The sequence below is a fragment of the Felis catus genome, chromosome F2 (genome assembly GCF_018350175.1).
Source record: "Felis catus isolate Fca126 chromosome F2, F.catus_Fca126_mat1.0, whole genome shotgun sequence".
NCBI lineage: Eukaryota > Metazoa > Chordata > Mammalia > Carnivora > Felidae > Felis > Felis catus.
Window position 1 is genome coordinate 8181913 of NC_058385.1, and position 27816 is coordinate 8209728.

At 40.9% G+C, this 27816-nt stretch overlaps 1 protein-coding gene across 3 annotated transcripts in view; it reads left to right on the forward strand.

Annotated features, from left to right (window-relative positions):
• Positions 1–27816, forward strand: part of TGS1 (trimethylguanosine synthase 1) — a 47976-nt gene that overhangs the window by 19212 nt on the left and 948 nt on the right. Inside the window, exons 8-13 of one of the 3 annotated variants that reach the window (XM_045050123.1) lie at positions 872–1178; positions 3533–3688; positions 5297–5440; positions 9285–9501; positions 10444–10522; positions 11657–16129. In XM_045050123.1, coding sequence (XP_044906058.1) covers positions 872–1178; positions 3533–3688; positions 5297–5440; positions 9285–9501; positions 10444–10522; positions 11657–11680 — 927 coding nt within the window. In that variant the 3' untranslated portion in view covers positions 11681–16129. Of the gene's footprint in view, positions 1–871; positions 1179–3532; positions 3689–5296; positions 5441–9284; positions 9502–10443; positions 10523–11656; positions 16130–22697; positions 25514–27816 lie in introns of those variants that run through there. The other 2 variants (XM_003999816.6, XM_045050122.1) reach the window with 2 other exon arrangements.

Below are 27816 nucleotides of genomic sequence, written 5' to 3' on the forward strand. Positions count from 1 at the left end.
AGGGTCATGAACTCTGTTATGAAGAATATTCTTGTAGGGGCATCTGGGTGGCTCAGTTGGTGAAGCATCTGACTCTTCGTTTCGGCTTAGGACATAATCTCACGGTTTGTGGGTTTGAGCCCTACATTGGGCTTTGCACTGACAGTGCAGAACCTGCTTGGGATTGTCTCTTCCCCCCTCTCTCTCTCTGCCCCTCCCCCTCTCAAAATAAATAAATAAGCTTAAAAATTTTTTTGTTTAAAAGAATATTCTTGTTACAGAAGTTTGCAAGGAAGTTACCTGACCTTATTAACATTTCTAAGAAACCTAGTTTTTAGGAATCCTTTTCCAGGCTTCGCTCCGTTAAAGGGCAGTTTGCATTGCTCTTTTTCTTCAGATGGGCACTAAATCTTTTTAGAGTTTATCTTTGATGCTGAGTACAATTTAACATAGACTATAGCCTCAGCCATTGAAGAAAGGCCTGTATGATTGGAAAAGATAACATTAATGACAGTAATAAGTAGGTACGTGTGTAATGGCAATATCGCATAGTATGGTTATATTGTCAGAAGCCTCTATGGAAAGCTACTGGAACAGTTCAGCTTTATCCTCTTAGTGCTAATTGATTACAGGAAAGTCACCACCTTGTGTTTAAGCTGATATCTTCTTCCTTTTAAAGAAATCTTTAATAAGGTCATGGTATGTCCAGATAAGAAAATTGTGCAGTTAGCTCAGAATTACTTTTTGCGTAATTAGCTTGTATGATACAGTGTACTTATTGGAGCTAATAATTATGCCTCAGCTTCTCAGTGAAGTCCAAATGGTCAAAGCAGGTAGGACTATTCTGTGCAATTTGGAATTAATGTGTGCTTGTGACGACTGACAATTTCAGGTAGAAAAATTTCTAAAATGGGTTAATGAACCAATGGATGAGGAAGCATCACAGGAGTCAGTTTCTCATGACAACGTGCAAGACACGTGCACAAGCAGTGATTCAGAGGAGCAAGAAATGTCTGTTAAAAAAGGCGATGACCCACTTGAGACGAGCAGTCAAGAACCTGGAAAGTGTCACGCCGTGTCTTCAGCTGGTGAACTGGAAACAGAAAAAAATGAAGGAGCCAGCACAGTAACAGCTATTACACATCAGGAAGATTGTGTTACTCAGATTACACCAGACTCTCTACAGGTCGACACTGAAGGTAAGACTGTGCTTCAACTTGCTGATGAATTGGGATGATGTGCTTCCCTAGCTGTCACTTGTTAACCGTCTATACCTAAGGATGCACCGCTATTTTACTTTATTTTATTTTATTTCATTTCATTTTATTTTATTTTATTTTGAGGTGGGGGTAGAGCACGTGTGCACACACGGGGAGGGGCAGAGAGAGAATGTGGGGCTCGATCCCACAACCCTAGGATCATGACCTGAGCCGAAATCAAGAGTCAGACAACTAACTGAGCCACCCAGGCGCCTCTCACCGCCATTCATTTTCAAGTAGAGAGGATGCACAGTAAGTGTAAACGTGCTAGTGGCTATGGTTTGGCACCAGAAGACCACACTCTTGGCTGAGCAAGCGTGATGAGATAAAAGGGTGCACATGTGGGAAAACTGAGTGTCTCTGTTCCACTAAGATTGGTCTCTGCCACTACCCTCTGCTCCCTGGGCTAAAAGTGACTGGCAGTCCCTTTTAGCCCTCTTGAAATTAGGTATTGCTCTGGTGTTCCTTTTAATAATTCTTTTTATTTTGGGGCGCCTGGCTGGCTCAGTCGGTTAAGCGTCCAACTTTGGCTCAGTTCGTGATCTCGCAGTTCGTGAGTTCGAGCGCAGCATCGGGCTCCATGCTGACAGCTCAGAGCCGGGAGCCTGCTTCAGATTCTGTGTCTCCCTCTGTCTCTGCCCCTCCCCTGCTCACGCTCTTTCTCTCTCTCTCTCTCTCTCAAAACTAAATAAGGATTAAAATAACTTTATTTTTTAATATTGAGGAAAATACCTCATTTGAATCTTGATCTGTGTGTGTGTGTGTGTGTGTGTGTGTGTGTGTGTGTGTGTGTGTAGAGAGAGCTGTATTCTTTGTATCACATACTCCTTTGCCTTTCTAAAAAGCATACTAAACGTAGTTTAAATTTTTTTTATTGTCATGTACAACTGATGTTCATATGGTACTTGCAGATTTCATGTGCCTTATTTTCATTCAATCTATAAAATAACCCAGTGAGGTAGATGGAATTATCCCTATTCTATAAATACAGAAAGTAAAGCTCAGAGAAACTAAGAAATTTGCCTAGATCACACAGCTAGTAGATGGCATAGCTAGGACTCAGTACCAGGTTGTCTGATTCCTCAGTCCCATTTCCCCCCTACCGCTTCCCTACTTCCCTAATTACCTCATGTCACAGTGCTGGTAGTTCTCACCTGGGCCCATACCACCCACCTCAGGGGCATTTGGAAGGTGTTGGCTGTTAGAATGACCTGGGGGTAGGGGCATTTAGTACTTGGGGTTAACCTTCTGTCGTGTATAGGATGATCTTGCACAATAAGGAATTGTTCATTCAAAATGTTAGTGTTGATGACACCTTGTGCTATTTGCAATGACCGGATGATGTATTAAGACATAGTTCTATCCTTGAGAATCACTGAAGCAGTAGTTTTATTTGTCATCTTCAATTCTTCTCATTATGTCTAGCTGTGATAATGCTCTTTCTAAGTTGCTATTTCTGATCTCAGAACTGAGACAAGATAACCAAATTAATAAAAATTGTTTAAGAAAAAAGTCCGTTGCAGGGCGCCTGGGTGGCCCAGTCGGTTAAGCATCTCACTTTGGCTCAGGTCATGATCTCACAATCGTGTTCTGTGCTGACAGCTCAGAGCCTGGAGCCTGCTTAAATTCTGCGTCTCCCTCTCCTCCCCTGCTCACACTCTGTCTCTTGCTCTCCCAAAAATAAATAAAACATTTAAAAAAAAGAAGAAAAAGAAAAAGTCCATCTTTGAATGAATGAGATCCTTTTCTGTTAACATTAAATCCATGACCTATTTTAATTTCCTTTAGGTCATAGGATCTTCAGGTCATGTCTGTGTTCAGAGGATTGACCAAGTTAGGACTCAGTCAGTCCTTGGGAGGTTTTATTTTAAAGAAGGGAAGAACAATGTTTGGATTTCTATAATTGACCGACTAAAGTAGTACCTTATCTAACAGAAGTAATAACTTTTATACCTATGTAGTATCTGTACACATCCCCTAACAATCTTGAGAAGTAGGTAGATAAAATACTATTCATTCATTCCTTTTGAGGAATTAAAAATTGGATCTTAGTGAGCCTGGGTTTCTTTACCAAGCCCAGGCAAGTTATAAACAGCAAAACAGAAGCTGTCATGTAAAGTCAGTGCTATGTGCATCAGGCCCTCCTGCTTCTCCAGGGGTGCCGTTGCACACATGTTCTGGAGTGCATTCCCAAATTGTAAATATGGAATGTGGGTATACTTTTAGATAAATTCATCTGCGATTTCCTTTTTTTCATAGTGAGCATCTGCATTTTTTATATTCTTTTATTTTAGCTGAAAGTAAAAAGAAGAAGAAGACAAAGAAAAACAGGAACAAAAAGGTAATTGGCCTGCCTCCCGAGATAGCTGCTGTTCCTGAGCTGGCAAAGTACTGGGCCCAGAGATACAGGCTCTTCTCCCGTTTTGATGATGGGATTAAATTGGACAAAGGTAAATATATGTGGGGGTTTTTTTGACACTATTTTGAAATAATTTCAAAGTTACAGAAACATGGCAGGAATAGTAAACATTTCATAATGCCCTTTACCCATATCTGACTGCTTGGTAACATTTTGCCACATTTGCTTTATCATTCTGTGTGTGTGTGTGTTTCTGATCCAATCGCTCCTACCCCTTAATACTTGTGTGTGTGTTTTCTAAGAACAAAGATGCTTTATGTAATGGTGATAAAATTACAAATTTAACCTTGCTGCAATATTCTGTTCTGCAGTCCAGACTGCAGTTTCATCTGTTACCCTAATCATGTCCTTTATGGCGTTTTTTCTTCCAGCGAGGACCACGTATTGCATTTAGTTTTCATGTTGTTTTCTTTTCCTTTCATTTGGAATAGTCCCTCAGCCTTTTTGTCTTTCTTGACTCTGACATTTTCCAAAGAAAAGTGGCCAATTATTTTCTACAGTGTCTCTTAGTTTGAGTATATATATATGTATTTTTAAAACTTCACATTCAGGTTTAATCTGGATTTGTGGCATTTTAGGATGGATAGCAAAAAGAGTCAATAGACTATTAAGCAGAACATCTGATGAAGAAATACCTAGTGCAGAAGGTGTAATTTAATGAATTAACTCTGGAAGCGGAGTTCTTCTGTGAGTGTTCCTGCTATGTCTGGAACACCTTCCTTCCTTCATTTCTGCAAATTGATGCTTATTTTCATATCGGGGCTCCCTAAACATTGGTCTTTATTGACTGTCAAAATCAGGAGACTTGATCTGGGTAGAATTTTGGGTTCTGTGAACCTCTTCTAATAATTTACAAAATGTTGTGTTTGTTGTGTACCGAAGAGAGTACATAGGAGTTTGTTTGGAGGAATGAGGCTGGATAAAAAAGCTAATTCTATAAAAGGAATTTATATTTGTATTCTTCCAACAATGAGGAGCCATTTAAAGTTTTGGTAAGGAAAGAGAACAGGAAAATTGGTGCATGATTTTGTTCCAGAGAAATAAATTTCTGAAAAAAAATGTTAATTTTTTCTATTGGGAAAGGAAGTCAGTATCCTCTTTCTTCTGGAGTGGGCATAGGACCCCGTTTCTGAAAATGAAGAGGGGTCTATTTCTACAGCTTTGCATCCTTTTGCTGTCAGCTTCTTGCTTTTCCTGACCCTTTTGAAATGTACACATTTTTCCAAAGTGTCAAGTACAAATCTGGCTCAATAGTTCCCTGTTAGAAATCCGGAAACTCAGTGGGGTCTGGGGAGTTGGCCAGTTGGATAGAGCCAACTTTCCATTTTCCTTAATCGTCATTAATACTTCAAACAGAAAAACTAAAGTTGCATTCAGTTATTAGAAGTATATTATAAAAGCAACAGGCAAGAATTGAGATGGTTGCTTCTGTGCAAATCGGGAATGGGAATAGTACTGCTTTTTATAACAGGCTCTACTGAACTTTCTGTAAAAAAAACAAAGCAATTTATAAGTTCTTGAAAAGAGAAACTAGATCTTGTTCGGGTATAGCATATATAGTAATGTTTGCTGTGATGTTTGTGCTCGGGTTGGCTTCTTGAAATTGAACCATCTTCATCGGGATGCTCTTCCTCTGCAGAGGGCTGGTTTTCCGTGACCCCTGAGAAGATTGCTGAACACATTGCTGGCCGGGTCAGCCAGTCCTTCAAGTGTGACATTGTAGTAGATGCATTTTGTGGAGTCGGAGGAAATACCATTCAGTTTGCCTTAACAGGAAAGAGAGGTAATTAGCCGACAATGGAAGAAAGCGATTTATTTTCCGTTTGTTTGAGTTAAAAAGTTTCATTTTGCTTTAGCCTATCTATGTTGTATATAATTAGTAACATAACCCCAAATATCCAAAATAATAATAGCAGGGCGCCTGGGTGGCTCAGTCAAGTTAAGCATCCAACCCTTTAGTTCGGCTCAGGTCAGGATCTCACAATGAAATCGAGCCCCGCACTGGGCTCTGTGCTAACAGCACAGAATAAGTAAATAAACATTTTTTTAAAAATACATAATAATAATAACAACAGCATATATCAAGCCATACACCCTGTATCACGTACTAGTATAAGTGCTTAATATGTATACATTTATTAGTCAGCAGTCTTGTGAGGTATATCTTTTACTATCTGTGTTTCACAGATAAACAGAAAAATAAAGAGATGAAATAATTTGCCCAGGATTACACAGACACAGCTTGGTGAAGCCAAGATTAATAACATTATAGAAAACCAACAATTCTGAAATGGGAAGGCCTTCTTTAGAAGAACAGTGGACAGGGAGTACCTGCTTTGCCACCTCTGTGACTTTGGACATCATTTAACCTCAGTTTAAAGGAGACCTTAAATTGAGATAACGTCTGTAGTACCTTTCAGCTTTAACATCATAAGACTCTAAAAATCTTTCAAGTGTTAGGTCCTCCTCATGTTTGACTTTGGAATCCCGGGAAAGAAAACCTCTATTACTGTATATCTGCCAAGAACTTTGTCAAGTAGGTAGTACGTGTGCTGTTTCCCAGGGAAAAGAAAGCTTTATAAAATTGAACAATCTGCCCAAATTGGCATAGCTGAGTCATGAAGCCAAGGTTTTTTTTCTGATATCCCTGTTCTTTCTAAATTCTTTTGAAAGCGTAGTATCAAAGACATCAATTGTTGAGTCATACTCTGAAGATGCTTTTTTTTCCCCGACATCTTTCTATGATACATGTAGTTTCCATTTCAGTGAATTAAGGTTAAGTCTCGTTAATTTATATGAAGTTCTTAATGTTGACTAGGAAAGCATGATTCTGGAAGCCTAATATATAGAAGCTAAAAATCATGAAGGAAAACTTAACATTGATTTTAAGACCCATGCTGATGAACTGTGACCCTTATTTAATCATGCTCCAGGGCATGGCATTGCCCACCTTATATGGTCTCCCAATAGCCTGAATGAAAGTTGTTTTCAGAGTTACTGGAATAGGAATTATTTTCTTGTTTTCCTTGCATTCATTATTTACTCTGCAATTTCTTCTCTGCACTTGCCAGATAAACCATTCCTATGAGCTCAAATCAGTGTATATTGCATGAAAATGATTTTTCAAAATCGTTGTCAACTTGGTCTCAAGTTGTCAACTTGGTCTTCATTTTGACATTGCATCATAACGTGACGATTAAAATATCCGCCCTCTGGGGCGCCAGGGTGGCTCAGTCGGTTAAGCGTCCGACTTCGGCTCAGGTCACGATCTCACGGCCCGTGAGTTTGAGCCCCGCGTTGGGCTCTGGGCTGATGGCTCAGAGCCTGGAGCCTGCTTCCGATTCTGTGTCTCCCTCTCTCTCTGCCCCTCCCCCGTTCATGCTCTGTCTCTCTCTCTCTCTCAAAAATAAATAAACGTTTAAAAAAATAAAAATAAAATATCCGCTCTCCAATAAAGCAGCAAATAGATCTGGATATTTTTTCAAATACTATGGAAACTGTCCATATTGTAGATTTGTATTTCTTTGAATATAGGTCCGTAGCCAAGGCTTTCTGCAGCTTAGTACACATTTGGTAAAGGAAAATGTCTAATGTGGGTCCCACGCTAAAGGAAGTCTATTTCTGGCATGTTCTCCCAGATCCAGCTTTCATCAAGGCGCCTTAGGGTCTTTTAATCACTCACGCTTACAGGTAGCCAGCTTCTGGGAGGAAAGGGAAGCAGATAGCGAACACCATGCCTCTCTGGTACTGTCATGACCTGGCTTCTGTCTTTGCAGCATCTGGAATGGAAAGCCTAGGATCCCTCAAGCCTGTTCAGCGTAGTGGTGTCCTGTGACCTGTTTCCCAAACAAGCAGCAACAGCTCGCAGATGCTCTAATGTTAGTTATAGGTACTGCTCCGTGCTAGGGGATTCAAAACATTTGAAGTATAATTGATTGTGTGCTTACATATCTCTATGTGTGTTGATATATATATATATATATATATATATATATATATATATATATACATATGCACATAATCATTCTTCAGCTGAATATATATGAATCCACACACATACGTGTACGTGCCCATACACATATGAGAAAATAGCGTTATGTATGATTGACATGATCCCTTTGTGCCATTGCTTCCTTCCACTCAGATGGTTGTGGTCTATGCATCTACTCACCTGAGTGTTAGAGAATCCACAAGCTTTTGCATTTTGCCGTTAAAGATTTTTTCCCTCTCTACTTCAGTATCCTTGCTATTCAATAGAATTTTCTGTGATGATGGCAGTGTTCTGTATCTGCATTGTCTAGGTATGATAGCCACTAGCCACATGTGGCTATTGAGTGTTTAAAATGTGGCAGGGTGACTGAGGATCTGAATTCCTTATTTCATTTTAATCAATTTAAAGGTAATAGCCACATATGGCTGGTGGCTACCATTATTGGATAGTGCAGTTCTATATAATGTCATCCAACGTTTGTCGGCATTTCATTTACATAATAGATTGAGTGCTTACATTCTGTTAGGCCTAAAAATAAAACAGCCTCTAGGAGAATATAGATGAAAACGTGAGTATTGACTGAGTATATTTGATGTTGAAAATCATTTTTCCCCATTGAGTTTTTGATGTTGTCGGCATATCTTTCCATCTGTCTCTATACTACAAGTGGAGCAGATTGAACAGCTAAAAAGAACATTTTCATCTTTCTTGTTATGAACGTTAGCTTATTTAGAACAGAAAAATAGCATTGTAAATGCATAATGTTCAACATGTAATTGGAGCTCGTATACATTGTTCAAGTGATTATTTAGTGCATTATTTCTCAAAAGTGTTAACAGATTTTGAAACCAGCATTTTGTAGAAAACAACTGTGTTTCCATGACAACCATGGTGTATGCATTAGGGTTCCACTTAGACCTTGCAAATATAAAATATTGCCACGAGCACACTGGTGCACGTACAGGTGCACTTGAGTTATTTGCTGTAAGGCATCATGAGTGAGCTCAAATCAACTTATGTTTGCATTGCTAATTATGAAATTGCAGTAAATTAAATGAAAGCCCTCTCGGTGAAAACATAACGTCAGTTCCCTCCTCCCTAAGATGTCTCATTAAACGTTATCAGCAGATGTTTTTACATTCCTTGTTCATAAGTTGGCTCTATAGGTTTGTCAAATGTGTTTCAATTCGCTCTTCTGTAGAAGTTGTCAAATTTGTCTTTGGAGGCTGTGTCTCGTTTTAGGAAATGGGTCTTTTCTGAAATCCTGGTGTGGTTACAGGCTTGACATGCAGTCAGTGACCTTTCCAAGTGTTTGCTGCTCAGGCCGTTCAGGTCACAGTGCTGAACACGTTACCAGCACTGTGTGACTCCTGTCACTACTTGCTTTGGAAAAGCTGGCTGAGTGACACAGCTTTGAAAGCCAGACCATTTAGTCCCATTTTCTTGGTACAACACAAGTGCATCTTTCTACTTTAGGTTAAATTTTTTAATTAAGTTTTTATCCCTGGTATATGAACCAAACTCCCTTAGTCTTTAAAAAAAGTTCTTGTAAAGAGAAGAAAGACTGCTCAGAAGATGAGCTGTTCTATGTAACAGTCGGTGTCATTTAACTCATCTCTTCTTTTCCCACTTTCAGTGATTGCCATTGATATTGATCCTGTTAAGATCGATCTTGCTCGCAATAATGCAGAAGTTTATGGAATAGCAGACAAGATAGAGTTCATCTGTGGAGATTTCCTCCTGCTGGCTTCTCACTTAAAGGCTGATGTTGTGTTTCTTAGCCCCCCTTGGGGAGGACCAGACTACGCTACCGCAGAGACCTTTGACATTAGGACCATGATGTCTCCAGATGGATATCCTTTGCAAGGCTGGCAGTTTACTCAAACAGCGGTTGTAGAGAGAAGGGCGTGCGTATGAATGAGTGTGTGTGTGTGTGTGTGTGTGTGTGTGTGTGTGTGTGTGTTTCAGGGAGAGAGAGGTTAGTGAAGGGGGGAGATACTCACTAGTAGCACCTGATAGGTTCCGGTTTATTTTGCATAAAAAGCCAGTATGTAAACATTAAGTGCTGGTTGATTGCCAAGAGTAATGGCCAATGTGAAGTTACATTTCCTTTGTTACTGTCCAATTATATCATTATAAAACAAGAAGTAGGAAGTATTAATTGCTTGAAATTATGGTCCTGGACATTGGGAGATTCCTCAAGACCTATCCTTACGAGTCTGGGTGACCATTCTTTAACTTTTCTTCAACTTACACTGGCTTGAGCTGATTCTCTTTGTCTCTTCCAGTGTTTCCTCTCACTTTTCCAAGACACCGAAGCAAATTTTTCTTTCATGGTAACATTTATTATTTGTCCCTTTCTTTATCTCTCCTCCCCAGAGGAATCACCTCTTTGACTCTAACAGGAAGCGTGTTTCTAAACTGCTAATTAAAATTTAGGATGTAAACCACAATGACCAGATTTACTTGTCTTTTATTCTTTACTGAAAAGAGGTGGTATTGTGCTTTCCTCTTCTTTCTACTCTCACGGTAATTAGGAAATGGTAGAAAGACAGTGTATTTCTGACCCCTGGCTGCCTTCCACGAGGATAATCGAATGGACAGTTTTAACTGCTAATCTTTGACCCATCTGAATTACAAAATCTCCTACTTATTTCTCTTTTAGGTTCCATTAGAGGCTCTAAATGTGTGTCTTATTGTTACCTATCAAAATATATTTGGGATATGATGCAAGAACATATCTCTGATCAGAAATGAACTGCTCTTTTTGTTACCATTCCTTAACTGCTGTCCACCTTTGAAATTTTCAGGCGTTCCCAGAAGATCACTAATAATATTGTTTATTTCCTTCCAAGAAATGCTGATATTGACCAGGTAAGTAAGCCACTACTGCAGAACTTCTCTGAGCCTGTGGCATAACTATTAGGAAAAATGGGCAGAAAAAAGATACAGGGCATTTCTTTGAGAACATATTTATGAGAAGTCTCTGGCTTTTTTGCTAATAGTAGAAAACTGGAGGTGTTTGGTAGTTAAATCCTTGCCTGTTTAATGCACTTCATCTCCACAGCTCCTGGCGTACATATACATAAATAGAATACTCGGGGCTTTTAATATGTTCTGGAAGGATGACCGGATGTATTGTGTTTCGAATGTGCATACCGAAACTAGGCAAGATCTGTCTTTACTGAAGCCTACCTTGAGAATCGAGTTTTTAGGTATTCCTCAGAAGAGGACCCTACATAGAAATACATAGACAGATGAAACCTTAATTTGGCCAGAAACAGTTTTAACCATAGTCTTGGAGTGTGGGAAGCTAGACTAACAGTTAAATGTCCTCATTCCATTCTTACCATAAACACTTATTTTAGTAATGTTATTTTTTCTCTGGTAGAATTGGATTTGGTACAACTGCCTTGTGAGGATTTGATGGTGGCTTTATTTCATGTTTTTGTTGATTTGCTTTTTATAAACACTACGTATTTACTGTGTGGTGAGCGTTCTGTTGAAAATCTTTTGTCTTTCATGTTTTGATTTTACTAGTATAACTAGGTCTGGAGTTTTCCTTTCTCTCCTGTTTGATACTCTGAGAGCTGACCCTTTCGTGCTCAGCCTTATCATCTGATTCTGGAGAAATTATCTCCCATTACCTATTCAATTAAATTTCACACCACCTTGGTTCTTTTTCCTGGGACATCACTTACGCGTGTGTTAGTCTTTTATAATTCTATTTTCTGGCGCTTTTTCTCTTCCTTTTTCTTCTGGGAGATCTGGGCTTCCAACTAGTTCATTCCTGAGAGTGTATTCCTTGTGTTTTTTTAGTTCAAGTATTGTGTTCTTTATTCTTAAAATTTCTGTACTGTTTTTGTTTTCTTTTATACTGTAATAATATCTCTTACTGTTATTATAAGTTTAAATTCTTAATCTGGTCTGTCCTTTCTGCATTTCATGTAATTTAGAATCCATTTTGTTTTTCTTCCATGAAATACTGGCGGTCCTCAAATGTCTTAGCGTGCATTGACTTTTGTCAAGTAACGTGGAGGAGACAGGCCAGGCTAGAAACTAGCGTCGACTCTGGCTGTACCCTAGGGTCACTGGGGACCCTTAGAAAAACTGTGGCTATCTAAGCCCCACCTCAGAAACTGATCTAACCAGGTTCGTAAAGCTGCCAGATCATTCTAAGGTGGAGCCCGGGCAGCCAAGCGCTGCTCACCGCTACGTTAGCCCCGGTGATAACCTCAGGGGACGAGAGTGTCAGGTGAGCTATGGGGTTGCCAGCCCGGGAACCACAAGACCGCAATTCATTGTCACCAAACACCACGTCAGGACGCAGCTCCTCGCTCTTGGGGAGGCGCTGGGCCGAAGCAGATTCACGGGCTCTTTCATCCCCGAGTGTCATTCATCAGCTCTCGGGTGTGGAGAGGGAGGAGTGAGACGGTGGCTGCAGGGACTCGTGGCCACCTGTTCCTCTCAGCTCGTCACGCGGGATTTCTTTTCAGACTGCCCTAACGACTGAACGTTGACCAGAGTTCCCGGTTTCTGGAAGTGAGGCAGCGTATACCAAATACAAGGCAATTGGCCGAGGGAGCAGCCGGAGCGGAACTTGCGAGTTCTTGTTCTCCTTCTTCCTGTGCCGGCTTCCCACAGGCCCGTGCCTCCCGCCTCAAGCCAGAGGCGCTGCCCTCCATCCCTCGCACACACATTCAGACCATCCCGGGTCTCCGGAGGTCTCGTTCGTTTGGCGGCCTCCCTTTGTAGTGTCTTCATCCGGTGCTGGCTTGCGGTAGCCAACAGGCCTCCTAGCCCGGCACCGTCCCAGGGCTTTCGCCGCGGGGACGTAAATAACGACAGTGCAACCTTCTCACGAGAAAGGTGGAGATTGAACGCGCAGGCTCTCTGGTTGGATGACTTCAGGAAACGCTCCGATGATGTAGGATGTAAACTGGACTTCGGAGTCCAAGAAGCTTCGATGGTAGGAGTTGAGCAGAAGGTGGCCAGAGCGCCAAAGACACAGCAGTGGGAATGTGTGGGTAGCGTTCAGTTAATGGGCTCAGAGAGAGAGAGCAAATCAAACGGACCGGGTTTAGTCTCGGGCCCTGCCACTCACCAGCTGTCCGGCGACGGTTCCGAGGCGTAGACGAGTCTGGGGGTTCCGCGTTTAACACGGTACCTCTAGCCCACAAACCTTCAATAATGTCCTGTGTCTGTGACTTATCGCAAAGTTGTTGTGGGGAGAATGTAAATGCTCCTAACACCTTGAAGAGGACCAGTATGGAGAGATGATATGTTTTCCCTAGAGGACAGAATAGAAGCTCCTGTATTTGTGAAATGATAGAACGTAATTTATAAACGTACCTCCCCGATCACCTGTTTTTCTCGTCCTCTCATCAGAAACATACACTCTGAACAGACATACTCTTGTGTCAGTTGGGCACACTCTCGCGATCATGACGTATTTCCTTGGTCTTTGCAACACTGGCTCTCAGCTCCCGCTGCTAATTGGAATCGCCTGAGTGGCTTTTGTTTCTTATTGTGGTAAGATGCACACAACAAAACTTACCATAAACCATCTGTGAACGTCAGACACATTCGCACTGTCGTGCAACCATCCCGCCATCCGCCTCAGAACTTTTACATCTTCCCCAACTGAAACTCTGTACTGTGAAACACTGACTCACCGCCTGCCCCTGGCAACCACCATTCTCCTCTCTGCGTCCGTGAATTTCACTGATCTAGGTACCCCAAATAAGTGAAGTCATACAGTATTTGTCCCTTTGTATCTAGCCTGTTTCACGGAGTATAATGTCCTGAAGTCATCCACGTTTCAGCATGTGCCAGAACTTCCTTCCTTTTTAAGGCCGAACGGTATTCCATTGTGTGGACATACCACATACCGTTTATCCATTCATCAGTGGACATTTTGAGCTACTTTCACCTTTTGGCCGATGTGAGTAATGCTGCTGCGGGTGCCCTGTATCTTTTCCTGCTTTGAGTTCTTTCGGGTATATACCCAGAAGCAAAATTGCCGGATCATAGAGCAATTCTGTTGAGTTTTTTGAGGACCCACCCTACAATTACTCCCTGGCAGCTGAACGAGTTTACATTCCTACCAGCAATTCATCAGGAGTTCAGTTTCTCCACATTCTCACCAACACTTGTTTTTTCTGTTGGTTGTTGTTTTGTTATGATAATAGCCGCCCTAATGGGTATGAAATGGTATCTCATTGTAGTTTTGATTTGCACGTCCCTAATGACTCATGATGTTGAGGACCATCTGTTCACGTGTGTATCTTCTGGGTATTAATCCCCTCTCAGTATATACTTTGCCCGTATTTTTCCCCATCCTGTGGGTTGCCTTTTTTACTCTCTTGATAGTGTTCTTGGCTGTACAAAGTTTGTAATTTTGATGAAGTTCAGTTTGGCTCTTTTTCCTGTGTATTGCCTGTGCTTTTGGTGTCATAGTCAAGAAATTGTTACCAAATCTAATGTCATGAAACTCTTGCCTGTGTTTTCTTCTGAGAGTTTTATGATTTTAGCAAGTAGCTTTTTAAAACTACCAGTTGAAGAGTCCCCAAATGATTGTAGTATGCTGTCGGAGTCGAGATTCTCTGGGATAAGAGAAGGGTAAATGATCTGAACAAGCCGGAGCTCTTACTCTGTGGGTTAGAGGAGGTGAAATTAGATCTTGTCACCTGTCATCTATTTATGAGCCACAGCGTTTGAATATTAGACCTCCCAAACACTGTGTGCTGTACCGTTACAAGAAAAAGCACTGTCCCCTTGCTTCATGCATTTTTTATATCAAATCTCATATTAAACTGTATCTCCTACTCACGTGACTCTCATCTGCATCCTGTGCTCCCAAGTAAAGTTGAGCCTGTTGATTCCATAATTCTTATTTGCTCACATAAATATTATGTTCTATATTACTAGTCTCATAAGTGGTTATGTGATCCTTCTATTAAATATTTGATGGGCTTCTTGGGGTACTTGAATGACAATAGGAAACTCACTGTTTATTGCAAAAGTTACAGTGAGTATGTTTTTTCTAGTTAAGTTAACATTTTCCCAAGGAGGAAGTTAATTTTTTTCTCTTTAACTTGTGTTTTTGGTTTAGTTCAGAAACCTGCCAGAATTAGTTCATTCACATTTTCTACCTGTAGAGGGAGTAACGACACTAAAAAATAATAAAAGTCAAAAAGGAAATGAGATTTCAAGTGTTATTATATTGTTTGGTATTAAATTTGGATCAAATTACAGTAGGGAGTCAACTTTTTAAAATGAAAGAAACCTATCCATATATAGTATTTTTACAATGGGAGACAAGACAGCTCTGCAAGAATGAGAGAAAGCAGCGTTACAGAGAAGTCCACTTTTTTGCTAAGGAACATTTAGAATGTCACAGCAACCTGAACTTCCACATGGGCTGGGTTCCCCAAGTTCATGAGTTGGCTGTTTGAAACTCAGGCCGCATTTTTCCCACAGAAATGCCTATTAAGAAGAGTTAATTTCCCAGGCAAGGAGATTTGTACTCATGGTGCTTGTATTTAGGGTAACTAAAGTGAGTATGGACTCGGCACAGATACAGCTTGTCCTGTAGTCTTTCCACGTGGGAGACCAGGCTAGTTGTTTTCTGTGTCTAGTAATACATTTTTCTAGGTCCCCTCTTACCTCAGTCTCTTACTCCCCTTTTCTGTGTGGGTGTTATTCCAGGACACGTATTCCCTTGTTATCCACACTTTCGCTGTCCAACTCAAGAACTGAATAATTTAGAAAGTCTTTTTGCGACAGGCTCTTTGGAGGGAAGTCACAATTGAAACTTTGGAACTGATTAGATTCAGTTTGGAGGGCCCAGGATATATGTATTTATCTACTGGATGATAATCTTCCTTTGACAATCCGAGTTCAGCCAATACTAGCTTTGGTTCCACCAGACATTCCAAATATGGGAAACTTCTGTTTTAAAAAGTGCACGTACACAATATGGATCGAGATGTCTGAGCAGAGCGGAAGGTCGGTATGAAGTCCCTTTGGGCGGCAGCTCCAACGTGGAGGAACCCGTCCGCTGGGCAGACGTTGGGGTGCTGAGAGGGGCGGCTGCTGGCTGGTGGGATACAGCACCTCCTTATCTTTGTCTCCTGAAATGTCTAGCCTTCTCTTTAAAGGACTCTTCTTGATAGTTTGTGCGTACCGGTACAGAAAGGGCAGCGTTGAGCAGCATCCCTGAGGATTGTGTCGAAAGATGAACCGGGAGGCAGCCGTGCTTCGTGTCGGTCCGGGCACTGGGCTGGCAGACGTGCTCTGCCCTTCGGTGACCTCCCCCGCACATGCCGTGGTGACAAGCAGGCCAGTCCCCAACTGTTTTATTTCCCGAGGAAGCAGGACCAGGTTTGTGAGCCGACCTAGTACCACAGGTAAAACTGAACCTGTGATTGTTTACGTCGCAGCCCCAGGCCTAAAAGCTGTGAGACTGAATCAAGAGAGCCCTTCTTCCCAGTGGGCCGAGTGCTTGAGGCTCCCGCTGGAGCCAGTACATGGTGTCTGGGAAGGGGAGAGCTCCTGCTTAACAGCAGTCCTCACGCTTCCAGCAGCTTGTTGGGTCAGGTGGGCAGGCAGGCAGGAAAGGAGGACTTACAGGTGACATTTCTAAAACCACATGGAAGAACGGTGAGGCTGAATATGGAAACCTGAGGCCATGTTATTTGGAAAAAGATTACTCTCAATATAATGTTAAATATTTTAAATCTAATTCAGTTCATTGGCGTTTTTAGTGTTTGTTCTTAGCTGAGTGCAATGAAAATCTACCACCGATTTCTTTGCAAGTATTAGTTCCAAGCTGTTTTAGTATCTGTTTATATGAGAAATGAAAAATTAGGGCCTTGCCAGTTTCTGTGATAAGAAATTTGTGTCAGATTCTTCCAAAAGAAATTTCCGTAGTAGAAATCTGGTATAACGGCAGCACGGTCATATAGCCAAAACCGAATCCACATGGTCAGTATGATGAAGTCGTCCCGACAGGTGGAGGGCCCGTAGTCCGGGTGTAGATACCAGAAGCAGGAGAGAGTAGAAGAAGGACCAGGAACTGGATTGGACCCGCTACATGTAGGAATAGTAACCTCTAAAGCCGTTGAACCTGAAAGTAGCCAGCCCCTGAGACTCCAAGCGCTCAAAAGTGCCCTCATCCTGCATTTGTATACAACACAAACAGCTTCTAACTGTGTCCCTGCTGAATACGCGTTTCTTGCTGGTTGGCATCCTTAGAGCTCGAGGCTTTCCCTGCGCGTTTCGTTGGATTATCGCAGCGGCTCCAGAGCAGGCAAGTCAGGTTCTCTGCCTGAAGTTGGCGATGCGCGGACTGGAGGAGTTCGGTGACTTGACTGCCCCTTCTGTCTCACGGTGGCAGGGCCTTGCCGTCTCCCACTGACAAGGGATTCACTACCAAGAGGAACAGGTCCGTCTGCTATCAGTGAGTTAGCCCACCCTCAAACTGGAAGCCATGAACAGAAGTTGGTACGAGAGAAGCAAGGGAGCTGTAAAGAACTTCGGCTGGGTCAGTTCTGTTTCATTCCTGATTAGTGAGAAAAAAGAGGGCTGGAACTTCACCGCAAACTGAAAGGCACTCGCTGCTGAGCTTTGTCTCCACGAGGATCCTCTTATCTCTTCTGGGAACTGGTACCAGGTGTCTAGACCACTTCTATCCCTAGTGAAACCTACTGCCTAGTACATACAGTGCGGTTAAGGATACGTTCGACCAGCTTCGGTAGCTGGCTTTTCCCTGGGGAGTTTGCTGCCGGCCAGAAGGGCAGTGTTGTTCGTTCTTGTGCTGCAGATATTCTCATTCTCCAGAGGGGCCGTGCACCTGGCCCCGTAAGTGCAACTGGAAAGGCAGATAAGATCCTGGACAGAAGCTTACATTTCTTTTGCTCCTTTGGGTAAATTTTTTCAGTAAATGATGTAGATAAAAAGTAGAAGCATACCACACGGTGCTACAAACAAGTCCTGTGCAGGCAGCCGGGGCCTCTGGATTCTCTGGTCCGTGGTGCTGTATGTAACTAGCTGGATTTAAGAGCAGTCTTCGGGTTTCTGGTATCCAGCTCTGAGAACAGGTAAGGAGCAAAGCTCAGTGAGCTGATTTTCGGTAGCCTTCTTCTGAGAAGCTAATGTAGGGAAGCTCTTGGTGCTCAGCAGGGTTTCTTTGACCTGTCGCCACTGTGCTCCTGTTGACAGTGGTGGCTTTTAAAAATCACATTTATTTTAATCACCAAGTCAATATTTGAAAAAAAAAAACAAGAAATGATACTTGTGGGAGCTTGAGGTAATCTTTAAGTTATCTGAAAAACTTTTAGCAAAAAAAATTAAGATTCATTCACTCCAGCATAGAAATCTCCTTCCTGTTTATCATGTGCAGGTAAATGGAACTCAACTTAAGTTGTGAGTATTCCCTGGTTTTCTGCTGATAAAAACTACTTCCTTTTATCTCCCAGAGAACTGTTCATCAGAAATATTTTATCCAGCTTACTTTCATTTGTGTGCAGTTATTAATTGGCTGTCACAAAACACAAGGGCAGAGGAACCATAGATAAGGCACTTGTTTCCAGTCCCAGCCAATAATACTTCAGATGCTTGCTGCTCCTGTCGCTACTTGGCAGAAACGCGGGGGCGCCTGGGTGGCTCAGTCGGTTAAGCGTCCGACTTGGGCTCAGGTCATGATCTCACGGTTCGTGAGTTCGAGCCCCACGTCGGGCTCTGTGCTGACAGCTCGGAGCCTGGAACGTGCTTCGGAATCTGTGTCTCCCTCTCTCTCTGCCCCACCCCTGCTCACACTCTTGTCTTTCTCAGTCTCTCAAAAATGAATAAACATACATACATACATACAAATAAATAAACAAATAAATGGCGGAAATCTGTAGGCCCCATAAAAAACACTCCTCGTTTTCACCGGATGTAATTTGCATCTAAGCAAGTTTTTGCATATTGCAGATATAATCACTTCTGCAGTGTAATAAAAAGACTTATTTCCAGTGCTCTGATTCTTCTGCATCTTATAATAAAGTTCCTGCCCTTAGTATTGATTATATATTTTTCCATTAGGATCCAGTTTAGTGGTTATTTTCTTTTTTCTGTTCAGCTGCCGTACCTATTTGCTTCAAATCAGTTTGCTTTTGAAAAATGCAGGGGTGCCTCACCAACTCAGTCAGTAGAGCATGAGACTCTTGATCTCTCCGGGTCCTGAGTTCAAGCCCCACATTGGGCATAGTTTACTTAAAAAGAGAAAGAAAGAGAGGAAGGGAGGAAGGAAATGCACTTTTGAATGTTTAGTTGACTCTTAAATCTTTCGTTTTTATTAAAGTTACCACCTTTACCACGATCTTTACCCATTTCTCCTTTCCCAGTCCCCAAGGAACAACTATTTTAACATCTAGTTGATGAGGGTTACAAGCCTTAGTTCTAGTTCAGTCCAAACTAATTGGGATTTCTTTTGGTAAGTCTAGTATCCTTGGGTAATATGCCAGAAACGTACTATGTAATCCAGAGGTAATAACCTTTATCTATTTACCTACCTGCCCTTTACTCTCCCTTTCCTGTCTTGCCTCCCTCCTTTCCTCCTTTTCTCTCTCTCAATTTATTAAACTTTAAGAAAGAGGAAGGAATCAAATAGCCTTTTTCAGTTAAACCTGCTAGTGAAAAATAAAGACAACTGGAAATCAATGGCATTAAGTTTGATTGAAACAAAGTATTACTGGTTTGAACTACACAGTCTTTATAGTCTTTTCAGCTCCAGAATCCTAACCTTTATATAGTTGGGGGCCTGGGTGGCTCAGTCAGTTAAGCCTCTGACTCTTGTTTTTGGCTCAGATCATGATCTCATGGTGTGTGAATTTGAGCCCCTGCATCAAACTCTGGGGTGACAGTGCAGAGCCTGCTTGGAATTCTCTCTCTCCCTTTCTCTCTGCCCCTTCCCAGCTTGTGTGTGTGTGTGTGTGTGTGTGTGTGTGTGTGTGTGTGTGTGTGTGTGTCTAATAGTTAAATAAACAAACATTTAAAAGAACTTTAAAAATAAAATGTATATGGTTTTAAAAACATGGAAAATGTACAAAAACACTAAAGTTAGAAATTGGTTTTAATAGAACATGTGAAAGTAACACTTTAAGTTTCTAAACACTGAATAGATAACGAGTTTTCTCATTATATTTTGACACAGACCCACCTTTTCCTCAGTATCAGGAAAAGTGCACGCTTGTTTTTTTGTCTGTCATCTGCCTCTCCCAGCCTTCAAGAAGGTTGAGATTGTGTGTGTGTGTTTTTGCTACACTCCACTACCTGGAACAAAAACCTCCACGCATTCAGTAAATAGTTTTTGAATAAAATAATTCATTAAGCATTTTGCAACAGACCCGAGAAAACTCTCATGCGGTGAGCGCATCTCCATTCTTTTTTCTATCCAGAAAAAAGTACCCCACTTTCTCAGGGATTTGTTGGGTTTTTCTTAAGTTTATTTATTTTTGAGAGAGAGCACGAGCAGGGGAGCGACAGAGAGGGTGAGGGGGTGGGGACAGGATCTGAAGTGAGCTCTGTGCTGACAACAGAAAGCCCAATGCGGGGCTCGAACTCACGAACCTCAAGATCATGATCTGAGCCCAAGTCAGACACCTAACTGACTAAACCACCCAGGAGCCCCTCAGAGATTTGTTTTAATATAATTCTATTTATGGCTCACAAAACGCACTTTTCAGGGACAAAGGTAGTGCTGTTTTTCAGATCCTTCTAAATTGATGGTGGAACTGGTATTCAGATTTGCCTCTGACTTTGCTCTTGGTTTTCTGCTAGACCTCTCCGAGTAGACTTTTGCTGTGGTCTCAACTCTAGTTCTCTTAACCTGCCCTCTCCTCTCCCCCTGCCTCGTCCTCCTCTCTCCTCCCCAGTCACCACCCCCAACCCCCGCCTCCCTCGAGAAAGCTTCAGCTTGCCAATTCGTCACTTCCTCTTGAGCAAATCACTGGTTTAAAGGAACAGGAGAAATACTGCACCTGAATTATGTCTAACTCCTGGAAAACTTACCATGAAATAATTATATTTTAGATAGACTAGTGAGAATGCCTTTTATTGTTTAAAGACAAAATTTGTCATTTTGCCCTTATGAAAAATCAGACTAACAGGGGCACCTGGCTGGCTCAGTCGGTGGAGCGTGTGACTCTTGGTCTCAGGGTTGTAAGTAAGTTCAAGCCCCCTGTTGGGTGTGGAGCCTACTTAAAAAAAAAAAAGAAAGAAATGAAATGAATAAAGAAAAATCAGACTGGCATAAAGATACCAAAATAGAAGAAACAATTATTCCTATAATTGCCACTTAAAGACTAGTTGGCTACTTTTAATTTCTAAAGTTTTACTTTAATGTACTCTTTATTAGTAAATAGTGGGATACACGTGTGCTTTTTATCATTATGACAGATACTGTGTTTGACTTGGGTTGTCAGCTATTCCTACTGATAAAAACACAGCCATCTCTTTGTATGGTATTTTTGTTGTTTTTTTTTGGGGGGGGGGGTTCTGTTTGTTTTTTTGTTTTGTTTTTTTTTGTTTTTTTTGCAGGTGGGCATTGATGTTGATATTAACTTTTTTAGTGGGACAGCTTCTTTTAGAATGACCTGTGGTTTCTTCCCTATTTCTGTAGCTGTAACTTTTTTTCTAAGAGGAAGTTGAAATGCTTTTTAAAATACACACTCATTGGTGATGCACAAAAAATCTTCCCTTCTGCCAGATGCTGGTGTAGCACGTGTAATGCCGCTGAGGTTAGTTCTCGCAACCTCCATGCCAAACGAAACCAGCTGTAGCCCTGCAAAATACTCTGCCGATTAGGATCACAGAATGGATTACGGAAACTACAGGTCTCCTTTTGTTGGAACCTGCCCCTGATATTTTGGGTATCCCCAAATATCAGTGCCTTCAGTTATCAGACCCCCAGGACTTTCCCCTTGCAATACCCTTCCCCCTGATCATTCTCGCTGCTATCTTGATAAAGATTCTGGTAATGGAATCGTGGGTTTAGAAGGTAATATATTTGCTAGTTGATAGACGTGAGAATGAAAAGTTGTTGGAATGAACCAAAATTTTATCTGTAGACCTTTGGGGACAGCATTGCTAGTTTGAACCATCCTTTTGATGTTAACTCTGTGGAGGTGGAGAGGAGGTGATGCTTTTTTAGCTTCCTAATAAAAAGGTTGGTCACTGTTTCCTCGTAGACCTCAAAAAGTAGGGGGTCTTAAAAATATACACACGAGGGGCGCCTGGGTGGCTCAGTCAGTGGAGCCTACACCTTCAGCTCAAGTCACGATCTCACCGTGAGTTCGAGCCCCTCATCAGGCTCACTGCTCTCAGTGCAGAGCATACTTTGGATCCTCTGGGCCCCACTCTCTCTGCCCCTCCCCTGCTCATGCTTTGTCTCAAAATTAAAGAAACACTTAAAAAAATACACAAGAGCAACAGGTGGAGGAAGTGGTCCTGGTCAGGATAACAGCACAAGAGAAGGAAAAAGCATACAGCAGAGACCAGAACTCTGACAGGAGCATGGGATCATTTCTGTCTTGCTGTCTGGTGTATTCCAGCATTAGGGAGCAGGTGCTCGATGAATATTGTTGAATGTGTGAAAGGGCAAGTCGAAGAAGGTAAGGTGAACAGGACCGAAAGCTGTCAGGGAAGGGAGTTCTTTTTTTAAGTTTCTATTTAATAAATAAACCTGATATTTGGGAAGGGTCCGTTCATTTTCTCTCCCTCTGAGGGCGTTAGCTTCTGCCATTGGAGAGATTGGGTTCTGCCCAAGAAACACAGCACATGGTCTTACCCATATGATCAAATGTGTTTGAAACAAGTATTTCTGCCACCAAATACTACATTAATACGTGCCTGGAAAGTAACAATGAACATTTGAGATGCCTTGTTATTTGAAAGACTTAATTGAAAAGCCAGAGTCTTATTATTTGATAAAGCATTTAAATGAAGGATTTATTTTGAAATCATGCTTCTGTTATGTGTGACTTTTTCCCATTCCTTTTTTTAGGTGGCATCCTTAGCCGGGCCTGGAGGGCAAGTGGAAATAGAACAAAACTTTCTTAATAATAAATTGAAGACAATCACTGCTTATTTTGGGGACCTGATTCGAAGATCAGCCTCTGAATCGTAACTGTGAAGGTGGTATAAGGACAGACAAATGGATCATGTGTGGTCAGAACGTTATTCAGATGAGACCCTTGAATTTCTTTCTGCATTCACTAATATTTTATACCCACGATCTTACATCACCGTATGACACAGGAGCTTACAGTAGATTCATGAACATTAATGAGGTACTTGGACACCTTTGGATAATATTAACTGTGTGCAGTATACATGAGGATAGTCAGTATCTGAAATGGAAAAGGTAGGCTTTCCCCTGTGCTTAATGTCAGACAGTGTGTATATATGTATGTGTGTGTGTCTATATATATTTTTGAATCGCACATGTTTTGGTTTAACATCTTTGTGTGTAAGTGGGTATAAAAAACAACCACCGTGTTTCTTCTAATACAGCGATATAAAAAAACAGTGAATGAGCTGCAGTCTGCCCATCAGACCCCTGCTGAGATAAATAATATTAAGCCTTTAAGTGTAGAAACATAAACAGTACAGAAGGGTACAAAATGAAAAGTAGAACTCTCCTACCCCTTCCCCTATCCATTATTCATTTATCTAAAGATAACGACAGCTAACAGTATTTTATAATTCCTTTGGAAGACAGAAAAGGAATTGCAGTATACTTTAATACACTTTTTTCCCTCTCATTGATGCACTGTTCAGTACTCCCCGTTTTTTACGTAACGTATGTTTTTTTAAACTATGTACATTTCATTGACGTATCTTGAAGACCTTTCCCATATCCTTACGTACATGGAGCTCTACCTCATTCCTTTTCATGGCTATCCTATATTCCATCATGTTGTATTAATTTAACTGGTCCCTGTTGATGGACACCTGGACTGTTTTCAGTTTTTTGCAGCTGTCAACTGTTGCAGGCGTCATCAAGCATTTTAATTTTGTTATCTTATGTGTCAGAAAAATAGTATCTTATTGTTTGTATGTATTCCTTAATTATGAATGAGATTTGAGCATATTTTCATATATTTGGTCTTAATAGTTTTTCCCCTTTTAAACTTACTGTTCCTATATTTTATCAGTTTTGGAGGGATTGTTATCTTTTTCTTATTAATATACATGACTTCTCATAAATTAAGAGCCCTTTGCCTTCAGTAGGTATTGCAGGTATGTTTTTCCAGTTTGTTATTGGCCTTTGCTTGTTGTGTAGCTTTTTTGTTTTTGTTTTTGCCATACATGAGTTTTTAATTTTTATGTAGTCAGACCCATTGGTCTTTTTTTTTGTTGCTTCTGGGTTTGTTTTTCTTAAAAGACATTTTTCCATTCCCAGAAAATACATACATTGATCTAAGCTTTTTTTTTTTTCTAGAATTTTACTGTGTTTGTGTCTTTGCTCCGTCTAGAATTTGCTTTTTAACATTCTCTGATTTTATAAAATTAATGTGTTTTAAATTTCCATTGTAAAAATAATAAGTAATATTTTGTAAAATGGGGTTTATATTCTTTTTCTATTAAAATGGCGATGAAAGGAGGAATGTGTGTTGCGTAATTATTCATCTAAAAAGTGTATTTAGGGGGCGCCTGGGTGGCTCAGTTGGTTGAGCATCCGGCTTCGGCTCCGGTCATGATCTCACGGTTCATGGGTTCGAGCCCTGCGTTGGGCTCTGTGCAGACACACTCGGTGCCTGGAGCCTGCTTCCGATTCTGTGTCTTCCTCTCTCTCTGCCCTCCCCTGCTCACTCTCTGTCTCTTTCAAAAATAAAACATTTTTTAAAAATTTAAAAAATAAATAAAAACTGTGTTTAGTCATTTTAACAAGTAGGTAAAAAGATAGGACCGTAGGACTCTGTCAGGGATCTGGGACCTTTATCTTTTAATAATGTGGCCATGTTAAACATTAGACAAAACATGGCTTTGGCTGGGATGGAGCTAGGGGAATTGAAATAAACTGGAATTTCCAGTAAGTACTGGGAGAATAACTGTTAAATAAAACAACTTTGTCGGGGAATGGAGACGCAATGCTAATTTTTGTCTCTTGAAACTTTCCAATGTGTTCCCACTTGTCCTGTGGCAATAGAGCTGGTCATGAAGGATGAATTGTTTATTGATTCGCAACATCAAAATCTGTCAACATTCTTTGTTTTTATACTTCCTCATCACAGAACATCAGTGTATGTATCGTAAGTCTGTCATCGTTTTTTAAATAATGGCACCCTTGGTCATAACCACGGGGCCTCTAGAACTAGAACATGACTGTACTCAGCCACTGAGGTAGGAGTTAGAGGAGTATAAGCAAATTTCCGAAATCAAGTGTTTTTTAGTTTGTGTCCCTTAACCTTTCATGTGTATCTTTTTTCCACAGTACGTTTTCTTATTTATATATTGTTAATATTAAAACTAATTTATCTTTCTGAACATACATACGAGTAGAACGGGAAGCCTAGCCGAGATTAAAATACTCTCCACTAATCACACGCAGACATAACATAGACTCGTTTGTAGACTATTGGTAGTGTTCAAAAGAACTTTATCGTGCAGCTCCTGTGTTCAAATAAAATCTTACCAATAGGCCAAATATGGAAAACAGATTAAAGCTTCTAGAGTTGCTTCCGATAAAACAGAAATGAGGCTAGCAGCCCTTGTTCTAGTCCAACTCTCTTTTTCTTCTTGTTAAATTACAAGACTTCTTCAAAGTTGCTTTTATAAAAAAAAAAAAAAAAAAAAAGCATGTATTTTCAATCTGAGTACAAAGTGAACAACTCAAAAAGGGACACCCCCTACCCTCGCCTCCTGCCTGGAGCGCTCTGTCTCCACCTCGTCTCCCACATTTCCATTCCCCTTCCCAAAGGCAATGGTGGGCGGCACCTTAGTATGTTGTACTTCGAGACATTTCCCAGAGCTGTCCACACACAGTGGGATGGAACATAATAGGATAATATTTTGACATTTGATTTTGTTTTGAGTTTAATAAGCCATACAAGTTTCTCCATTTTAATACGTAAACAGTTGCGCTATCATTTTTTCTTTTTTATATTTGTTTTTGAGAGAGAGACAGACAGAGTGAGAGCGGGGAGGGACAGAGTGAGAGGGAGACACAGAATCCAAAGCAGGCTCCAGGCTCTGAGCTGTCAGCACAGAGCCCGACACGGGGCTTGAACTCCTGAACCGTGAGATCATGACCTGAGCCGAAGTCAAACACTTAACCGCCTGAGCCACCGAGGCGCCCCTGTGCTGTCACTTTTAAACAGTCCCATAGTACAGATCTGAGACGGTCTTTAACCATTACCCTACTATGAACATTTCGGTTGTTCCTAGCTTTTGCAATTGCAGACGCTACTGCAGTGTAGATTTCTAAGTAGGGTAGGGTCCTAGAACTGAAACTTAGGTTAAAAGTCATGCTAATTTTTGTATTTAGTATGTCATATTAAGTTGCCCTTCAAAAATGTGTATTCTCACCAACTATGCACGAAAAGGGCCACTCTTCCCGACTGTCCAGAACGTTTCATGTTTTCTATTCTTATTGTTACCAGACTGATCAAAGTTATTTTAATTGGCATGTCCTGATAACTAGTGAGGGATGAACAGTTTTTCATATATATTTGTTATGCAAGTGCGTGTTCTGTTAGGCATCTAATCTTTTCACCAAATGACTAGTTACTACACCATTTTCTATTAAATGAACTAAACTTTGTCCTTTAATTTGGAATTCTGTGTGTGTGTGTGTGTGTGTGTGTGTGTGTGTGTGTGTGTGTAATTCTACGTCTGGAATTCTTTTTGTCCCATCGGTCACTTGTCCATTCCTGTGCCGCGTTTTTGATTACTATAGTTCTCATTGTATGTGCTAATAATTGCAAATCCCTCGTCATTAGTCCTTCAAATCTTTCTCAGCTCTTCCTGAGCATTTTTACTTTTTTAGGTGAACTTAAAATTTTTTCATTTTTTTTTTAATGTTTATTTATTTTTGACACAGAGAGAGAGAGACAGCATGAGAGGAGGAGGGGCAGAGAGAGAGGGAGACACGGAGTCCAAAGCAGGCTCCAGGCTCCGAGCTGTCAGCACAGAGCCCGACGCGGGGCTCAAACTCACAAACCGTGAGATCATGACCTGAGCCGAAGTCGGCCGCTCAACCGACCGAGCCACCCAGGCGCCTCTGTCAGTTCTATTTTTAAATCCCCATTAGGATTTACAGTTTTCAGTTTAGACAGAGTGATGTCACAACATTGAATCTTTCTATCCAAAGACTTAATATGTCCCTTTCTGATCTGTGTCTTTCCGTAAAGCCTTTATACTCATATAAATCTTGGTACTTTTGCCAAGTTTATTGCTTGGTATTTCACACTTATGGTTTGATTTTGAATAGGATCTTTCTTGTTCTTACACTATTGTTTGCATGTAACCGCTCGTACTTTCTTACATCCAGTCACTTCACTGAACTCTTTTGAACAGTTCCAGCGTTTCAACTGATTCACTTTGATTTTCTAAATCGGCAGTCATGACACCCTCATAAGAGTTTCTCTTTGCCAATATGTGTGCCTTTTAATCTTTATTCTTTTCCTATTGTATTGGTTAGGATTGCCAGGAATGTTATGATAATGGCACTTGCTTCTTGCTTTTTATTTTGCAGTGAAAGCTTAGAAGCATTTCTATTCGATGTTAGAGCTTGCCTTAGAATTAAAGATACTACTGTATCCTAGAGGTTTGGTTTTTTTTTTTTTTTTGCCCTTATTTAATAAAATGCTAAAATACTCTTAAAATGTCAAATTATTCAAGAATATGGGCATGTATCATTAAATCCTACTTTATCATAATGTATTGTTTTAGTTCACTGCTGGATTTCACTTGGTAAAGTTCACTTTGTTTATATTTGGTTTTTGTGCATTTTGCCTGGTTTTGGTATCAGAATTAGACTATGCTGGCAGAATGCTTTGAGAATGCTTCCTTTTTTTTTTTTTTTTTTCTCCTGTGTCCTAAGTAACATTAGCATTATTGGTTCATTGAACCCTTGGTTAGAAGTCCAGGAAAACTAAGCCTGATACTTTTTTAAGCAA